Here is a 20709-nt window from a genome sequence, read left to right as displayed (position 1 = left end):
ATTGATGTCCTCGACATTTCTAACGGTAATTTGGCACTCTAGCAAGCCTCCTGTTCAAGCGTAATGAATTTCAATCAAAACGTACTCGATATTGATCGAGTTCAAAACTTAGGTCGTTCCATAACCCGACAATTTCAACCCCCTCAAAATCTCAAAAATCGCTCAGTTCTTTAAGAAACACTTTCCCCCACCATAATTCCACACAAAAGCCACGACCATCGCCGCAAATCGTCACCCCATCAAGCGTGTAATGGGTCGAGGAAAATCGTCCTCACCCCCTTCCCCCGTCGCGCAAATGTATCACTTTTTCTTCCGGTTCCAAAACGCCAAAGAGCTTTTCTCGGTTCTTTCGATGAATGAAAGTTCCCACACACGCCCACAAATGCTCGCCGCCTAGGATTCATTGAATCTAATTCCCGAGCTTAGAAGGGGGTTTGAGATCGTTGCTACACTCTTTCTTTCGTTGACTGGGTGACTGCGTTCTAGCGCAAAGGGGTCATAAGTTATGACGGATGATGTCGGCTTTGCCGAGGGGAGCGTGACCATTTTTAAGCGTGAAAATTTGAAAAAAAATACGCATTTGATCAATTTAGTTAAGGTAATTTATTGATTCGGTGAAATGACCCATTTAATGAGACGGCCTTATTTCTCAATACAGGAATGATTTTCAAAGCTTCCAAATGTCAATATGACAGTTCTGTTTAGTTCCAACCTAGAACTTGCTTTTTTCTCACTTTTGAGCACTTTTCGGTGAAATGACCCATTTTGCGGATTTCCCAAAAAAAAAATGATTTGTTTTTTTTTGCGATTATGATATACTAGCATAGACAAAATTGAATCTTCAGTTGTCACTGTTGAACCAAAATTTCTAAAAGTTGAGTAATTTTTGTCAAATTTTGATCGCCTTATTTAAAGAAAATTGTATGATTCGGTGAAATGACCCATTTTATAAGACTTGGTCGTTTTCCTTCAAATTAGTAACTCAAACATTTTTCAAATGTCACTGTAACAGTTCTGTTTTAATATTTTAATAAATAATTTTTGGAAGAGTTGCAACCTTAAATTTTCACTGTTTCTCTTATATCAACACTTTTCGGTGAAACGACCCGTTTTCAAAGTCTTTAAAAAAATTATGATCCGGATAAAGTACAGTGAGTTACAACTTGTTTGAATTCTATTTAGACCCACTTTCAAGAGCTCACAGATCTATATTAATCTAAGCATTGAAAGGTATCAAATTTTGATAGCAAATATTACAAATGTTAAGGAGTTTTCGGTGAAACGACCCATTTTCAGGATCTCTCAAACCATTTTTGATCCGGATATTGTACAGAGTTTTAAACAATGACTTTCAAGAAATTTAACTCAAAACATGAATTGTCTTTATTTTGAAACTTTTCGGAGAAACGACCCATTTCAAGAGTTCACAAATCTGATTTGATTTCTGTATTGTGTAGAGAATTGAGAGGTATGAAATTTTGATATCCTATTTAACAAATGTTGGGGAATTTTAGTAAGAAATACAGTTTTCGGTGAAATGACCCACTTTCTAGAGCTCACAGATCTGTTTCAATCTGAGCACTGAAAGGTATCAAATTTTGATAGCAAATATTACAAATGTTAAGAAGTTTCAAGGAACACAGTTTTCAGTGAAACGACCCATTTCAAATGCTTACAGATCTGTTTGACTATAGATTGTGGCGAATATTACAAATGTTGAAGAGTTTCAGTCAGGAACACAGTTTTCGGTGAAATGACCCTCCACTTTTTCCATTACAGACGCTGGCCTCACCGAGGAGGAGGTGGTACTCCAGAATGCCGCTTCCGAGTCGCCCGAGGCCGAAAAGGAGGTGGTCCGTGCCGCGGTCGTGGTCCATCTGCGCGACGGCATGGGCTCCCTCGGACGTATCCTGAAGGCGGTCGAGACGTTCCACGGTACCGTCGTCCACCTGGAGTCGCGCCAGTCGCGCTCCGACGGCGTCATGTTCGACGTGCTGATCAAGGTCGACATGGCCCGCGCCAACCTGCTCCAGCTGATCCGCTCCCTGCGGCAGACGGCCTCGTTCGGCAGTGTGGCCGTGCTGGCCGAGAACAACACCGTGAACGTGAAGGCACCGTGGTTCCCGAAGCACGCCTCCGAGTTGGATAACTGCAACCACCTGATGACCAAGTACGAACCGGACCTGGACATGAACCACCCCGGATTCGCCGACCAGGTGTACCGCGCGCGCCGAAAGGAGATCGCCGAGATCGCATTCAGCTACAAGTAGTGAGTGACCTCTTTTCGCCACTATAACTTGAGGAACTTTTAAGAACTAACCGGCGACCTTTTCTTCCCTCCTATTAGCGGAGACCCCATCCCGCACATCAACTACACCGAAACCGAGAACAAGACCTGGTCGGCGGTGTTCGCCCGCGTCAAGGACCTGATGCAAAAGCACGCCTGTTCCGAGTACGTGGCCGTGTTCCACAAGCTCGAGGAGGAGAAGATCTTTGTGAACGGGCGCATCCCGCAGCTGCAGGAGATGAGCGACTTCCTGCGCAAGAACACCGGCTTCACGCTGCGGCCGGCCGCCGGTCTGCTGACCGCCCGCGACTTCCTGGCCTCGCTCGCGTTCCGCATCTTCCAGAGCACGCAGTACGTGCGACACATCAACTCGCCCTACCACACCCCCGAACCGTAAGTATTGACCGCGCTCCCCTTTTGCAAAAAAAAAAAATCTGCGAGGGATTTCCCACGAGAAATGCTTTTAATCCCATCATCCGTTGCGATCCGTCCGGGGGGTGGGACACCAATTTATGGCCGTATTGTGGCAAAGCTTCGTTGACGTCACACTCCTGAGAGAAAAGCTAATACGCCGCGGCTTGAGTCGGAAAATGGGAGAAGAAAGCGCGTTATGATTGCTTGAGTGTTCCCATTCATATTCGTCGTTCTCGGGCGACTTTTCCGACGACTTTTTCCGGACTCTGGAGCAGAAGGAAGTGGTTGCTCACTTTTGCCTCTGTGCTAGCGGGAGTGAGCGATGAACCGTCGTGGGACCAAATGTTGGTACTTTTTCGGTGAAATGGCTTATTTAGCCAATCATCTCGAAAGGCTCTCTAAGTTCAATTTGTCGATTAAATGACCCTAAATTTAATTAGACTCGAGTGAGCTTCACGATAACATTTTTCGGTGAAACGGCCTTTTTTGTTCAAACATCACACAAGGATCTTCTAGTTAAAATTTTCGATAAAATGGCCCATTTCCCTTAATTGTTAAGAATGGAATGAGAATCACGATAAAATCTTGTTCAATTTTCGGTAAAATGATCTTTTTCGCTCAATCATCATAAAATGCTCTTTTAGTTCGAATTTTCGATGAAATGTCCCATTGCCTTCAACTGCATTCGAATCGAATGAGTTTCAAATTAGAATCTAGTAATTTTTCGGTGAAATGGCCCTTCGAACTACTCCACGATTGCTTCCATTCAAACATCTCATTTCAACTGAATCCAACTTTCGGTGAAACGGCCCAAGTTGGCACCCCCGACGGTACACACTCCATTTGCGACCTAGCCGACAAGTCACACAAAAAGGCGAAATAATAGAATAAAATGATTTTAACGGAAACGGTCTCTCACCCAGCTTTTGATGTGTTGTGAGCTAGTGGGGTGGGCGGTGAAAGTTCAAGCTTCCGGTAGGGCTGCCGGAGAAGGGACTTCCTCCCCCAAGCAACAAGTGAACGTTGGAAGGCAGGACGTATAATTGCTCATTCCTCTGGGAAAGTCCCAACTTGCTCTGTCAACACATGGTTCGTTAGAAAGGATACAAACTCAATTAGCTCGTCGTTAGTCGCACTTTGCGCAAAATGGCTCGTCCCGCTTGAAATCGATGCACTAATTGTGTTAGTCGCGTTCCCCGAACGAGGAAATCGATCTCCCAGGCCCAATCAAAGCTGATCTCCGGTCCCTCGGGGGAAAAAAATATTAAATATTAAATTTCTCCATTTTTTTTTGTCCTTTCAGCGATTGCATCCACGAGCTGCTGGGCCACATGCCACTGCTGGCCGACCCGAGCTTTGCGCAGTTCTCGCAAGAAATCGGATTAGCCTCGCTGGGAGCGTCGGATGAGGAAATCGAAAAGCTATCGACGGTAAGTTGCTCTTGGCCAACCACCCTTAAAGTGGGTTGTAACAGCGAACCACTTTTCGACGACCTACCCCGCCACCGCCACCTTGAGGTGGAAATCCGTTTACAAGATGAAACGCGTTTTCATCCGAATGAGATGAGAGTTGAGAGTTGATGAATGGCATCCGTTGCGGGTGCTTCTCGGGTAATGGATGTAACTGACGAGGGCCGAGTGGTCAAGGAGGTTCAACAGTGAGCTACGCAGCGTTCTAGAAAACAATACATGACCTTTTTGTGCCTTAATAACTCTGCACATGATTTTTCGGTGAAATGGCTTAACTGTGCCATTTCTTACTAAAAATTACTTTTCTTTGTGAGTTTCGGTGAAACGGCTGAATAATCCTTCTCGGAATAACTCTGCTCGTTAAATTCAAGTTAAAATATTTTTTCTCTCATGTTTTCGGTGAAATGGCTCAACTTTGCATTTTTTTTCTTTAAAATTACTTTTCACTATAAGTTTTTGTAAAACGGCTTAATTTTCCTTCGTCGAAACAATCTGCTCATAAAATTCAAGTCAAAACAAATCGTCTCATTTTTTTTCGGTGAAATGGCTCAACTATGCCCTTCCTTCTTCAAAATTACTTTAAACTGTGAGTTTCGGTAAAACGGCTTAATGTTTCTCCCTGGAATAGCTCTGCTCATCAAATTTTAGACAAAACAACTCTTCTAATTTTTTTTCGGTGAAATGGCTCAACTGTGCCCTTTATTCTTCAAAATCACTTTTAACTGTGAAATTCGTTAAACAACTGAATGTTTCTTCCCAGAATAACTCTGCTCATCAATGTTTAGCCAAAACAACTCAACTTATTTTTTTCGGTGAACTGTGCCTTTTACTCTTCAAAATTACTTTTCACTGTGAGTTTCGGTGAAACGGCTGATTGTTTATCCCGGAATAAATCTGCTGATAAAATTTTAATCAAAACCAATTCTTCTCAATTTTTTTTCGGTGAAATGGCTCAACTGTGGCCTTTATTCTTCAAAAGTACTTTCCACTGTGAGTTTCGGTGAAACGGCTGAATGTCCCTTCTCGGAATAACTCTGCTCATCAAATTATAGTCAAAACAATTCTTCTCATTTTTTTTCGGTGGAATGGCTTAACTGTGCCCTTTCTTTTTCAATTTTGGAGAAACGGCCTGTTCCTTTTGAACTCCAAGTTCAATAATAATTTTGCTCATACAATTTTAGCTTAACTGCATTTTTCTGCATTTTCAACTTCAAACCAACTCTTCTCTTCTATTTCAATGAAATGGCCTGAATTTCAGTAAAATTGCTATATGAGCCATTTTCTTTATTTTCGAATAGTTGTGGTCATCAAGCTTCAGTAGAAAGGTCTTTTTGTGCCACTTAAATTTTCAGATCAAATCTTTTCAAATTTTCGGTGAAATGACCTATTTTCCTACTTTAGAACAACTCTTTACATTAAGTCTCTACAAAGTCGGAAGAACAATACTATTATTTTTGGTGAAATTGATCAACTTTTCCCTTTTCTTTGTAAATTTCGGTGAAATGACTTGCTTTTGAGATCGGAAAAAATTTGCTCATCCAATTCAATCAAACCAGTTGGTCTCTTCTAATTCGACAAATGTTTTGCAATTCGGTTAAATTGCCTTTTGTGTTCTTTTTTCTAAATCAGAATTATTCTGCTAATCAAATTTCAGTAAAATGGTCTAGTTTTGCCGTTGAATACTTCCGAACAAATCTTCTTTAAATTTTCGGTGAAATGGCTTATTTTCTTTCTTCAGCACAACTCTTTATATACAGTTTCTGTTGATTGTCTACTTAAATAAAAAAAAATAGACTGTTTCAAACCTCAGATCTCCCAAAACTCATAAAAGTACAATGAACTCCACCAGCCCGCTTCTTCACCGTTTTCGGCCAAATGACCTCCGCGCCCAATTACCGCAACTTCAAAACATCAAAACATGCGTACCAAAGCACACACGCAAAAAAAAAATGCCAAACGCCATCACGCAACATACACTCTCGTGCACTTGACTTTGAACGGCTAAACGCCGCGCCGGCTGATAGCCGGTTGCTGACCTCCTGCTCAGCGGCGACTTGGACTTGGTCACTAGGTTAATCGGGTATTCATGAGTCGTGCGCGAGGTGATTTACAGCTGTTATACCGGATTTTCCACTAGGGTGGTCGTCGAGTTGGTTGGTTCGTCGAAAGGGTCGTTTCGTCGAAAATTATGATTTTTTTAAGCGAATGGGTCATTTCAACAAAATCTTCTTTGTCCTTGCAGGTCTACTGGTTCACCGTGGAGTTCGGCCTGTGCAAGGAGAACAACGAGGTCAAGGCTTACGGCGCCGGGCTGCTGTCGGCGTACGGCGAGCTGCTGCACGCCATCAGCGACAAGCCCGAGCACCGCGCGTTCGAGCCGGCCAGCACGGCCGTCCAGCCCTACCAGGACCAGGAGTACCAGCCGATCTACTACGTCGCCGAGAGCTTCGAGGACGCCAAGGAGAAGTTCCGGCGCTGGGTGTCGACCATGTCGCGGCCGTTCGAGGTGCGCTTCAACCCACACACCGAGCGCGTCGAGGTGCTCGACTCCGTCGACAAGCTCGACACCCTGGTGTCACAGCTCAACACCGAAATCCTGCACCTGACGAACGCGATCGCCAAGCTGCGACAACCGTTCTGCTAAGAAAAAAACAGATAAAAATGGAGAAGAGATAGACGCAAAACCAACGACGAAGAAAAAGCGACAATATTTCTCACCTCTAACAAACTATTCCAACAACACAACCTTACGCGATCAGCCAAAAACTGCAAACAGGACTACAACAGTATTGCTACACCCCCTGGGACGCTAGGGGAGCGCACTCATCCATCAAGACCCCACCACCCAATCGTGGCACACAGCTTTCGTTCATATTATCCGGAGAATATGAACGCACCGTCGAAGCAGAACCGACCACCATCCCTGTTGAACGGGGATGTCTCGAAACACTTTCAGGCCCAACTTTTGGAATTCGATCAAAATTTCGCGTTCTGAGTGTGTAAATTTGTACTACCCAAAGCGAAGTTTCAACCAAGTTCCAACAAAACCGGGCCTCGCCCAACCCCCTTTCGGAACCTCGGAAGGTGTCTGTCTTCAAGCGCTACACTCCCCCCTCGCCCTTGCTCACTGTTCCCTATTTGTACACACAACAACCGCACGTATCGTTCATTGTAGGAGTAGGAATATTGTTTTATACGAAAAGCCTATCTTTTATTTAAAGAGATCGTAATTTAAGTATTATTTACTATTTAAATTAGCGCGTAATACCATTTAAATTATTCCATTTTTAATTTTTTTTTTCTGAGCTAGAACGTGTTGCAGCTTCTTCTCTTTTATGTTTTTCTCCCCCCACAATGAAACAATTGTCACCTACACCTACCTCACACGCACACACACACATACCTAGCCAAAACCTGCGCGATCTTCCTGACTAGGGGGCCCAGAGGGGGACTCCGGTCCCAAGACCACGCCCGTCACGGCTACGGAAGAGTGACTGCTTCCTTTGACAAACCACCATCACGCGTGGTACCGCAAGCCGGACGCCCCTCCCCGAAAGGCCTCTCAAAAGGGCGGGTCACGCTGCAGGACGACTGTGTGCGCGTGCGAGGGCCACGTGTGTGTTTTAAGATCAAGCTGAAGAAAAAAAAAAAGAAGAAACAAACAGCCAGCCTGCAACGAACATTCCTCGACTGTCATTAATCTCATGTTTGTTTTTTTTTTATTTTTTTTTTTTTTGTAAAGCAAAATATATTGTATTTATATTTATAGCTAAGCACTCACACACAACTCCCAAAAAACACACACACACAACATCACGCAAAACATGACAAAAGTGAAAAAAATTTGCTACTATACTATCAGCTAAACAAAAAAACAGCAAACTATCAGTAGGTGTCAAAAGCAAACAACTTGTATGTATCTATCTATTGTGAGCAAAAGATAAGGAAGAAAAAAAAACTTGAAAAACAAAAAACGTATGTGTCTGCGATATTGTATAAGATTTTAAGATGAGCGTTATTTTATCCTGACGATTGATTTTGTGTAATAAGTGACAGCAAGTGAACAAAACGAATGATGTAAAGAATCAAGAATGAGTCAAATAATCAGTAGAAAAGAAAAAAAAAACAAAAACCAAACCCATTTTGTTTTCTCTATCTCTCAATCAACATCCCCCGGTCCCCTTCCACCCTTTTTGTCACTGTCTTGCCATAAAAGAAATCAAACAAGTTTCGGTTGATCTTCGCTAAAAATCTCAAAATACTCTTTCGGTCGTCCTGCCAGTGTTGCTATAGTTGAAATAAAAATGCTCAAGAGTGAAATGAAAAGCAAAACTGTTTACAAACGTATACCATCCCTAGAAAACTAAAAAAAAGATGAAAACATGTGTAGAAATAAAAGAAAACGAAATATTTACGCTGATTGTTGAGCCATTGTGTGGATGGAAAAAATTACGAAATAAAGTGGTTAAGCAGAAAAACCAAGTTTTTCATTTCTGTGGCATAATCAACGTTCTCACGCACAATACAATAGGAAAGTCTTTTGGGTGCAAAGACAATTCTAGTCAATGATAAGTTATTGCGGACCTGAACCTAGACAATTTAAAGCTGGACAAATCGAAACCAATGGAGGATGGGCATCAGGAAACAGATGGCTTACCCAAAATAACTGCGTAGGCTAAACTCGAGTGGAAACATGGAGTTTGAAGTCCCCAGAAACACATGCACTTTGAATTTTTCAAAAATATTTGGACTGGGCCGAATGTTTTTTCTCCAAAAGTTTTTATGGAGAATTAGGGCGGTTCGTCGCTGTTTCATACAAGCAAAAAAATGCATGCAATATGTGGGAGCAGCACAGCACTATTTATCCATACAAACTTTGGAGAAAAACCATTCATCCCAGTCTAAATATTTTTGAAAAATTCAAAGTGCACGTGTTTCTAAGGACTTTAAACTTCAAGCTTCCCCTCGAGTTGAGCCTGCGTAGGAATTTTGATGGTCGGTGTTATCATACAAAACAAGCACTTGAAAAGAAGCAATGGTAGCAATTTTAGCTGTTGTGTTATTTTAAACATTTTTACAAGAGGGATTTTTGAAATAAGGATTTTTATGATATTCTTGGATATTATGATCATGTCTGTAACATACCTTATACCTTTAAACGAGAGTTTCCCCAAGAGCCGCTATGATCCAAAAAATTATAAAAAAATTAAAAAAATGTTGGATTAGGTATTTTTTCGGTGGGAATTGATGTCTGGAGTTTTTTTTTTTGAAAAGGTCCAATAAACCAAATTTTCAGTTTTTGTTTTTTGGGTGTTTTTGAAACCGCCTTGAGTCAGGGGTATTAAAAAACACCCAAAAAGCAAAAACTGAAAATTTGGTTTATTGGACCTTTTAAAAAAAAACTCCAGATGTATCCTTTATTTGTCAACTATCAGAAGTTCAACGTGGATATTGTATACCGTAAACCAGGGTGACATTGATAGCTGGGTGGTTTTGATAGGTTTGAGATATTTCCGTGAATTGAAGAGTACAAAATAAATTCTTACATAATTTTGTGTAATCATAATAACCGTTATAGAAGTTTTCATAAAATTATGAAAAGTTTAAAACGTAAGTTAGCTATATTTATAAAAATGTTGATTTACAGAATAATTTTAATAATCTCTAACTGTAATGATTAAGACAATGAAAAAAAAAGATAGAAACGGAAAATGGAGATCATTTTAAGATTCTTTGGACATTTTTCACTAGGAGCAGAGTTAATAATTAAGGTAGAGTAGTCATCAATGAGACACGGGGAACAATGATAAAATGGCTCTCACAAGCCGTAGTTTCAATCAATCAGGCTCATATTTGGGGGAAAGGTGTGTTTACTAGATACATATCTGACGTAATAGTGGCTTTGGTTATGGACGCTCCCTTGAATAGTTATTCATAAATGTTTGATTCTGGGGTGTAAAAGTAAATTATGGACAAAAAATACTTTTTCGCTCGTAGGCTGCCATTTAAACCAAAAACTAATATTTCTTCAAATTTCTTTCGACTTTCCATAGGGATGGAGTTGGGCTACAATGTCTTTTCATTAGGTTTGGCAAAAATTTAGATTATACCCAGAATCCAGGGTTGTCTCATTGTTCCCCACTCATTTCAGCCCATGGGCAACAATGAGACACTTCGATTTTTCTTCATTAAACTTTTCAAAATCTATGGAAATCTTTTAAAACATGAATTGAAAGTAATTTTTGGCACTTTTATAGAGTTTAACCTCATTTAACCAAAAATACAAAGTTATTTGGTATAAATATATGGATTTTACAAAATTCAAATACTTTTTAGTATAACTTTTCAGCTAAACTTTCATGTTGGCAAAATTGCTCTAAAATGTTCAAGGCAAGTAACCTGTAATGGAACAATACAAAAACAAGATGTTTTACAAGAAAAGTATTGATTGTTCCTATTGTTCCCCGCCTGTCTCATTGTTCCTGCCAAGTGCATCTACAATGAGACAGTTGAATAACTCTGGCTGTAGATTTCGGATCGATCTCATATTTTGGTCAATGTTAGAACACATTAAAAGAAAGGAAATGTAACAAAAAGCTCATTAAAACATGTTGATGAAAAAATTAGAAAAATCTCTGAAAATTGAAAACCAAAAGTGTCTCATTGATGACTACCCTTCCCTACATTTTTTGCATAAAAACTGTAGCAGTAACCTTAGTTATTGTACATTGAATAGAAAACAAAAAAATTGCAAAATTTTATCATATTTTTTTAACAAGAAAAACTGTGGCTATCAAAATCACCCCGAAATTCAAAATAAGATTTTCCAACACAACTATTAGTGTTACAAATTATTATCAGCAATTTCTTCTTCCATTTTGAATTATACAAAAGAAACGCACTATCCCTCTATAGCCAAAAACCCCCAAAACACAAAAAAAACTTAAAAAGTCTTAACATTTTTATTTGTGTCACTTAATTGGTTATAAAAAATCATTCAAATTCATTTTGTATTTATTTGTTTTTCATTCAAAATTTCATGCAATTTTGCGGGATCGTAAGACATATAGGAAAGCGCACTTTTAATGCTTAATGATTTGCTGTCTTTAGTAAAATTGCTAATTATGATTGAAAAGTTCGAAAAAAAAAATAAAGCCACCGTCCGAGTTTAGGATTGTCAACATTTGAAACCACAGCTGCCATTTTGTGGATGATTTGAATGATATTTGAAAAATATTTTAATCAAGGCCATAAAAAAATAAAATTAATTTTTGGTTCAAAATATGCATGTAATTTTTTTTAAATCTTTATTTATCGTATGTTGGGAACGATTTGGTGTCTTTGGCAAAATTTAATGTTATTATTCAATGTGTTTAAAAAAAATCTTTATAGGTTGAGTTCCTTGAAACACCCATTTTTTATTTTCATTTTTTTATATGTTTGAGAAACCTACAGTTACTTCTTTGGAGCAAATTCTCGTACAAAATTTATTTATTTCTTTTTTTTTTAAGGAATTTGATTTATGGCAAATATCAAAAATCTTATAATAAAAATTTAATGAAATTTTTTTTTTGTTATAGAGAGAATTTTTTTAAGTTATTGTGGCATTTTAACCATGAAAAGCCCAACTTTTTCGTTTTTTTTTATTTTGCCCGTGTTTATGAGGTTATTTTAGCAACTTTTGATAACTTCAAAACTTTTCTTTTCTTATTTTATGTTTGTCTTGTTTCATTTTTAGTTTTTAACCTCCTATAATTGTTTTCTGCCTTTTGAGTTTTTTTTATGTTTTTAAAGGCACTTTTACATTCTTTTTGATTGATTTTCACATTTTCTGCTATATAACGATACCATTGTCATTTAAACTGTTAAAAAATAGGTAGATGCATAGTCTAGGACATAATAAAAATTACTGCATACTTATTTTTACAAAAAAAATATATATATAGGAAAAAAGTGTAAAAAAGTGATAAATGTGATATACAATTCTTACCTCATAAAAGTAATGTTTGATATGTATCGTGAATGTATCGTTTTTGATAGGAAATTGCTTCATAACCATTTGTTTCAAATTATTATTTATAGTACAATATGTTTTTTGTTTATTGTAGGCTATCGACTCTAACCAAAATTAAAGAGAGAATGGTTTTAACATTTACATGCAAAATCTTTTGAAAAATGCATTATACACTACAGAAGTTCTGATGAAAAAATGTTTGCTTCCCAAAACTTCCCAAGGACTTTGAAATATACATTCAACGGCCCGATGTTAAAATATAAAAAAATTTAGAATTCGACAGAAAAAAATTAAAATTCAAAAAAATGCAAATGAGATGATTAAAACTTGGATGATGTTTTTAATAATTTGTAGGAATAACAAACAAGAAAAATGAAATTAATAATAATAACAAATAACCTATTTTATGTAAAAAAAAAGTTAAAACAATGGAGCACCCGCAGTCGAGCAGTTTTTGACAGTTCGCTCCATAAGAAATACATTGTAGAAAAAAGCAAAAACTGCTCGAATGGAAATGCTCCATTGACATATTTTTATATCAAACAAAACCTGCTTAAAATGACTACTTATAATACGGGAAATAAAAAAATCAAATTCGAAAACAATAAGTTTATTCTTTTTGAACATCTCGAAGACCACCTACTAAAATTAGGGACCTACATAGGAAAATGAAATGTTCTGGGAGAAATTTCAAACACCCAAAGTCATTTAAGGTTGAAAAACTAGTAGTTTTTCTTTGGTGTTGTCACTTTTCTTGTACCGAAGAAGCACAAGCATAACAAAAACTACCAGATTATTATCAACAACAGTTTTAAAATACTTGTTATTGTTATAAGTCTCGTTTTTTGCCAAAATGATTTTAAATTGATTCCAACCTTGTTCTTGCATGATCTTGTTGCTCGATTGGAACCCCGATTTGACAGTTCGATTGGAACCCTGAGAGTGACATTTCGCCTCTCCGTATAGGTTCTCTAACTAAAATATTAAACATATTCGGCAAACAGTTTTTTGAACAATCGGATGCGTCACTTATGTCATGTTTCATGTTCAGCAAAATCGACAAAATAAATCTTCAATCAAAATCAGGGCGTCCAGCGTGAAAAAATGAAATATTTCGACTCCGTGAATTCTTCGACGCTGAATATCCGAACGATTTTTTTTTCTATCTTAGGCTTGTTCAACGCATTACACTGTAATGCATAACTTTGGGGTGCTGGACAAAAAACAAATTGTCCTGTTTAGATTTTGATGGAAATAAGTTTTTTTTTTTCAACGATTTTATATGCACTACCGAATTTAAGCTTGAATTGTTCATTACGGCCTCGCTCAAACTTGTAAAACTCTAACTTGAAAATCTCAAATTTTTAATAGCAAAAATTCGCCCTTGTCGAACCAAGGGGGCCAACGCTCACTTCAAATCGCGTACTTCTCACATGCACCCTTTTTCCATCAGATGTCACTAGCGGCCCGCAAAGCCAAGGGGTGATACACTCTCAAACCCGGTCGCGTAGCGATGCAATCCGGCATCACTGCCACCAGCGTCATCTGTCATGTCATCAACTGCTCGACTTTTTTTCATACACCATCAAAAAGGAACATTCGAGCTAGATGGAGAATGTTTTGCTTTTTCGTCGGTCCGTCGGTTCCGGGTTCGGGCTCGATATGCGGTCGTTCCGGGTGCAATAGTGAAATTTCGAGGGATTCCCGAACGCTTTGAGGTGCCAACGCGGTGTCTTCCGGTTACGGTTACGGTCGTAAAGCAGTGCAATTTGGCTACCTCTTTTTCTTTGCCAAGGAGTGACCACCCAAAAGGGAGGGTGGGGGGGCGGTGTGTATGTGTATCGGGGTTGAGTGTGTTGGATCCGGATGAGGTTGTGGTGGTAATGAAAATCAAATCACATACTATTGGTACATAATTTGCATTGTGCAGCGCCGCGCTAGACGTCGTAATTGTTGTTTTTGTCGCGTTGTGACATTTCGCGAATGCAGTGCTGCTAGGTGTGAATCGCGACAGGAGACAGGAGTGTCGACGTTATCGTGTCGGGGTAAACTGGGGAAGATCCGGTTTTTTTGATTCTGTTCGATAAAAAGTCGTTCAAGGCAAGGTGATTCGGTTTAACACGTAGAAACAAGTGCGAATGAAGGTTTGTTTTGACCACAGTGATGGAAATTTGACAGTCCATTTGTGTTTTTTTGGAAGTGCGTACTCGAGTGTATTGGTGCAATTTCGGTGTGGATAGCGTATCAAATTTCGAGTTGTGCAAGTCCGGTGAAGAATGTCGTCAAAATTGTATGCAAATTTGTTCGAGCAAAATTTATCGCTTTAGCGAGTGTCGTTTTTCAATTGCCAACACGAATGTTGTTTTTATATAATGTTTATTTGTTTTTAAATAAATACACAAAGGAAAAGGCTGTGCGCGCAAGTGTTGGTGAATTCACCACGATTGTGTAGTTCGATCGAGATCGCCGTGTTATTGTTCCTTATCAGTTTAACAATGGCCCGCCAGTGGTGATCGTGACTGTCAAAGTAGGCCGAACTGACCACATTATCATCGATAACACGGAGCCGGAGCAGTTCTCTAGCAGTAGGCGTTGCACACCAACACCAACACACACCCAGACGCATCTGTTTCGTTCGGGTAAGTGCGCCAGGGTCAGTTCGGTGGTGTGAGAGCGAGACGGAAGCATGCTTATTTTTTGTTGTTTCCGTCTCGTTTGTTGTTTTTTTGTATTGGGCCTGTCGTCGTGTCATTATTTTCTAACCTATCTCAATATTTCGGAACGGAGCGCGTTCGGGTTCGAGTTCGACGAGCAAGGTCTGGGTTTTGAGAATTTTTATTTTTAGCCCGGGCACTAGTTAGTGCAAATAAACACACACACAAACAGTCACGTAGACACACATTAGGGCGAATAAAAGAATGTTTCGACGTTTAGTCTAGCGGCCGGCATTGTGTGACTGTGTGTGTGTGTGTGTGTGTGTGTGTGTGTGTGTGTGTGTGTGTGTGTGTGTGTGTGTGTGTGTGTGTGTGTGTGTGTGTGTGTGTGTGTGTGTGTGTGTGTGTGTGTGTGTGTGTGTGTGTGTGTGTGTGTGTGTGTGTGTGTGTGTGTGTGTGTGTGTGTGTGTGTGTGTGTGTGTGTGTGTGTGTGTGTGTGTGTGTGTGTGTGTGTGTGTGTGTGTGTGTGTGTGTGTGTGTGTGTGTGTGTGTGTGTGTGTGTGTGTGTGTGTGTGTGTGTGTGTGTGTGTGTGTGTGTGTGTGTGTCATTTTGTGTGGGGATCGGGATGCAGTCTTGTGCACTCTAAATGTTGATGAGGGGGGAACAAATAAATAGTTTTGCCGCTGCTGCGTAGTGATTGCATAATCGGGAAATATGCCGGTACGTGATGTATATAAGTTCGGTTTTTGTTTGTTTGTTTGTGTGGATGAGGTGCGGCGGCGGGAAGGATGCATTCGCGGCCCAGACTGCATCGCTGGCAACTGTGTCGCAGTGCTCGAAAAATGTGGGCTGGTTTTTGCTTGGGCAAAAATAGGTTGTGTTGATTTATGTATTTCCGAGAAATTGCGTTTTGCAGAAATGGCATTTGTTTACCTTTTCAATAGTTCAGTTTACTAGGGATTTTATTTCTCTAGTTTTTTCGTTTGAAAAGATTTTTAATAAATTGGAACGTCGAGCAAGTTCTAGCAAAGCTGCTAGAATTCTGCTGGACCGTCGTGACAGGGTTAAGCTTTGTCTTAACAACACTGAAAGAAACCAACATAGCAAAATCAAATGCTTTTCCACGTGAGTTGCTCCAAAGGCCTACACCATAAATTCACATGCTTTTCCTTTGACCTACGTGTGTTTCGCATGTCAACTGGATGTTAAAATCATTTAAAGCCAGCTGATTGCATGTAAAACCCCTTTCACGTTGGTTTCGAATGGATTTCACGTGAGTTTCATAAGAAAAGAACTTAGATTTGTCCCATTCGACTTATCAATTGATTTCGAAGTGAAAATCACGTTAGTTCGAAATGTTTATGCGTGTGGTGGAAAAATCTTCATAAGTAAGATGGCCACGGACGAAGATGGTTAATTTTTTTTTGCTTGCAGCTTGAAAAGGACTGCGTTTTTTTAAATATTTGATTAAAAAAGAACTGAGTAGTGCAAAACGCAACCAAAAGTGAGTACAAACAAAAAATGGACCAGTAAAAAAAAAAAACTATAAAGATAATTTAACGTCTTTTTTACAGGAATCAAGTTCCAGCTCAAGGTCTGTTTCAAAATCCGTCAGTAGAATCCTGTGATCCGGAAGTTCACCTGAATAACCGCTATGATTCGCCGGTCGGTGACAACATCTTGTTTGACCAAAGATTGCAAGCGATTCTTCTCGGAGTCCGCCATCAAGATAGGATCGCGCGTACACGGTATCACACGACGCAGCTTGACAGTGTGTTCTGTGTATTTTACATATCCAAAAAAATGTAGATTCGTGCATAATAAATTATTAATTAGTAAATAAATCTGGTTAAAAAAATACGACAATCCAAACTCATTATTTAAACATATGAAAGTCAATGGAAAATCATTTGATTTCTACTACAAATTCATATCATTTTCATGAGCAAAGCATTGCAAAGTCATGTGAGATTCCACGTCAAATCAACGTGTTTTACATTTGGATTTGCCGGTTTGCGTGATCTATTTTTTCAAGTGATTTCCACGTGATATTTACAGACTAAGCCGTATGGGGTAGATTCATGTGCAAAACATGTAACATTGCTATGTGCCTTTCTTTCAGTGAACTGCCTAACCAAAAGTAGAAATGATTAATGAGTACAGTCGAATAACATTAAATTAACCTAAATGTATCTCACCGGTAAAAAAAATGAAAAAAAAGATTGTTGTTGACGAAAAAGTACAATATTGGTGCGTTGTTTTTAAACCACTTCGTTCTAGTTCAAATTTGTTCGTGACTTAAAAATAAACATTTGTTTTCTTATCACTGAGGTGTTGTTTAATTGTTTAAATTAATGTCAATTTAATTATCTTCAATTAGCATCCTACGTCTGTAAACAGTATAGCTAAACTTGATTTGATTTATTTTTGCAGAGCAAATTTTAATTCAAGTTTTTGACCCCCTTTCACAATGAATCTAATAATTGAAGGAGTATTAAAAATAATTACTGAAAATTTCATGAAGAAACCAATAAAATCGAATGTAAACTATTCAAAATAATTTTTAAGTGCTTTGCTTTGTATTTCTAACCAAAAAGAGGGTTTTCACAGTTTTTGAATTTCGGGAAATATTGGTAGAAAACTTAAGATGAAACGGGTGCCAGTTCTTAGACAACTTTTGTTCAACGTAAATCAATATCTGAACTTCACATTTATTTGTTTAGCGTCGGCGAAAAAAAAACTTCGAATCGTGGTTTCAATTTGGCGCTGCTTTCCCGTTTCGCCTTAAAAGTAAAAAAAACATGAGTACACGACGAAAACAAATTATGGAGTTCCTTGGCCGAAATAATCAAATCAGTATTTTTTTGGCATTAGGAAGGCTTAGGTTGTGCTATGATGGTACCAAAAATTGTCATTTTTGTCATTTTTCGAGAAAATCACTTTTCTCAAAAAAAAAAAAAAAAGATCACATTAATCGATTTACGCTGATCTTAGACTTTAACAGGTTTGAGATTTTTTTTTTGCAAGATAATGAGTACATATAAAATAGGGAAAAGTGGGGCAAGATGACCATATGGGGCAACACGACCATATGGGGCAAGATTTACAATTTTAATTACTGCCACAATATTTGATTCTTCTACCACATACGTCATTCGTGATTCTTCTACCACATAACCGTCAAAACGACGTAAACGCCACGGCGCATGAGATTGAATGTTTTTTTTAAACCTATGTTTTCTTATGATTTTTGGAAAGTACAATAGGGCTTAGGCCTTTTTTTAAGGCTCATTTAATCAAAATGCATTTTTTTCCTAATTCAGAGCTGGATAGATTTAAAGTATGGAAAAAAATACGAATTGCTGCAAAAACATATTTCATTAAGAAATTAATGCATACAAGTGCATAAGTACATAAGTAGTATGCATAAAAACTGATAAAGAATTGTTCAAAAAGTATGTCACGTAAAATTGTCGAAGGAATCCGATAAAAATATTTTCAGACATAGGCTCTTTGGTCCAGACACCGACAAAACGTCATTTTAAAGTTTCACAAAAGGTTGTTTCATATGCCAGGCTTGATTTTTGAAACATTTTACTATTATTCAACCTATCACTTTTCATTTGCTAATAAGACAGCTATAGAATATGCTATAGAATCTGTTGAAATGGCGGGTACACCCAAACTGGCAGCGCTAGTCCGAGAGAATGATGGTCTCGAGTCGAGAGAATAGTGGTACCATTCACGGACGCAGAGAACACAGCTCGAGATGGGCGATAGAACTATTCTCTCGAGGTTCATTTGCAAAAAAAGTTCATCCGTCAAACAAAAAAACGAAAGTGTCGACAACGGGAATCGAACCAGAGACCTTTGACAACATAATCCAATGACATAGCTGCCTCGGCCACCACAGCTTGGTGACCATGGAGAAGTCAGAAGTCGATGTATGACACTTGTTGGAGATTTATTGATTCAACTAACGAATGAACTCTTTTGTTATGATGGTGTGAGTTGGTACCATTATTCTATCGATTTTGGCACTGAGCTCTCAATAAATTTTGAGAGAACGATTATCTCGATTCTGAATTTTGGGTGTAGTTATGATTTTTTTTAATAAAGTGTTTTTGCGAAAATCCACGAAAATTGCCATTTTTCGAACCACCCTATCACGGCGTAGTTCACCCTAAAATCGATATTAAAAATCAAATGGCTGAAATCTCAGAGAATTTCACATTTTCGATACAAGGTCCAATACGAGGCTAATATCCCACTCTAATCGGAAATTGTATTGATACACCCAAAACTGGCAGCGCTAGTCCGAGAGAATGATGGTCTCGAGTCGAGAGAATAGTGGTACCATTCACGGACGCAGAGAACACAGCTCGAGATGGGCGATAGAACTATTCTCTCGAGGTTCATTTGCAAAAAAAAGTTCATCCGTCAAACAAAAAAACAAAAGTGTCGACAACGGGAATCGAACCAGAGACCTTTGACAAACCAATCCAATGACTTAGCTGCCTCGGCCACCACAGCTTGGTGACCAAGGAGAAGGCAGAAGTCGATGTATGACACTTGTTGGAGATTTATTGATTCAACTAACGAATGAACTCATTTGTTATGATGGTGTGAGTTGGTACCATTATTCTATCGATTTTGGCACCGAGCCCTCAATAAATTTTGAGAGAACGATTATCTCGTCTCTGAATTTTGGGTGTAAAGATTTAGGGACAAACAATAAAACTCGATTTTATCGGAGTACATGATTTGGCATAATATCCCATTTTTTTTAATGAGTTTTTTTTTTTTTTGGAAAAGGTCCAATAAACCAAATTTCCAGTTTTTGCTTTTCAAGTGTTTCTGAAACCGCCTTGAGTCAGGGGTATTAAAAACACCCAAAAAGCAAAAACTGGAAATTTGGTTTATTCGACCTTTCAAAAAAAAAACACTCCAGATTTGCGTTATATCTAGCTTCACCTTGGCCGTGTGACAACTTCCACTGCAATTGCAGCCCGTTCAAGGTCAGCTAGGTGTACAAACCTACCTGTGTTCAGTTTACTTTCACATAATGCATTACCAGCAACCAAGCTGTGTAATTTTTCCTCCTATGCTTCAATAGTGCCTACCAGAGTTCGATGATGAAAAGTTACTCGGTTCACAAAAGCTCGTTTTAACTTAGCTAATCATGTGAGGACTTTGAGTAATTAACTGCGCCAATTCACCTGCTACACAAGAGAGATCGTTCAAGGTTACCCGGCCACTCCGGAGCATGACTTTCAGATTCAAAATTGAGGTTTTACGTGTCGAGAACAAGCCTAATCTTATCTGGGCGTTGCGAAATGAGGCTGACGAGTGCTGTGGTGACCCCTGCCATGACCACAACCAAAAATGGCTATCAAAACCAGGAATGACATTATTCTAATCAGTTTACATAAATATTTTGGTGAAATTCTTCATTTGAAGAAATGAAAATAAGAACATCTCTAGTTTCCAAACTAGAGTCATGTCAAATCGATCAATTTGGTTTCGTTATAAATTTGCTTTGAGGAATAAAATATTTTAAACTGAAGACCAGTCTTCCAAGCTAACATTCGACACTAGATGAAATTTGAAAAAATATGTACATGATAATAATTTTCCCAATCGATTTCTGCCATCAAATGCCACCAAGGTAGCTTTCCTCCAGAGACGAAAACATTCTTCGCGGAGCGGAACATTATGTACTTTTTGCGGTGACCATGGCCTCATTTTCAGTCTGCTCCCATCCAGAGTTCCAGACCCACCCACCCACCGCACCCACTGGAGACGGACAGTGTTGTCCCTCAATTGTGTACATGGTAGATGGTCTGCAAAAACTCTTTCCCGTAACATTT

At 38.8% G+C, this 20709-nt stretch overlaps 2 protein-coding genes across 4 annotated transcripts in view; both read left to right on the top strand.

Moving 5' to 3' along the window:
- The window catches only part of LOC6047531 (tyrosine 3-monooxygenase), a 44426-nt gene extending 35784 nt beyond the window's left edge, over window positions 1-8642 (top strand). For all 3 annotated transcript variants that reach the window (XM_038259163.1, XM_038259162.1, XM_038259164.1), the window contains exons 5-8: window positions 1780-2269; window positions 2348-2680; window positions 4005-4131; window positions 6413-8642. In XM_038259163.1, coding sequence (XP_038115091.1) covers window positions 1780-2269; window positions 2348-2680; window positions 4005-4131; window positions 6413-6814 — 1352 coding nt within the window. In that variant the 3' untranslated portion in view covers window positions 6815-8642. The remainder of the gene's footprint in view (window positions 1-1779; window positions 2270-2347; window positions 2681-4004; window positions 4132-6412) is intronic.
- A 5119-nt stretch (window positions 8643-13761) lies between these two features.
- LOC6047532 (aryl hydrocarbon receptor nuclear translocator 2) overlaps window positions 13762-20709 on the top strand; it is a 160757-nt gene continuing 153809 nt past the window's right edge. The window contains exon 1 of the mRNA XM_038258675.1: window positions 13762-14823. The gene's annotated coding sequence lies outside the window, so the exon portion shown is untranslated. The remainder of the gene's footprint in view (window positions 14824-20709) is intronic.

This window comes from Culex quinquefasciatus, chromosome 3 (assembly GCF_015732765.1).
Source record: "Culex quinquefasciatus strain JHB chromosome 3, VPISU_Cqui_1.0_pri_paternal, whole genome shotgun sequence".
NCBI classification, from domain to species: Eukaryota; Metazoa; Arthropoda; class Insecta; order Diptera; family Culicidae; genus Culex; species Culex quinquefasciatus.
Note: the sequence above shows the minus strand (reverse complement) of the source record. Positions and strands in the feature narration are given on the sequence as shown.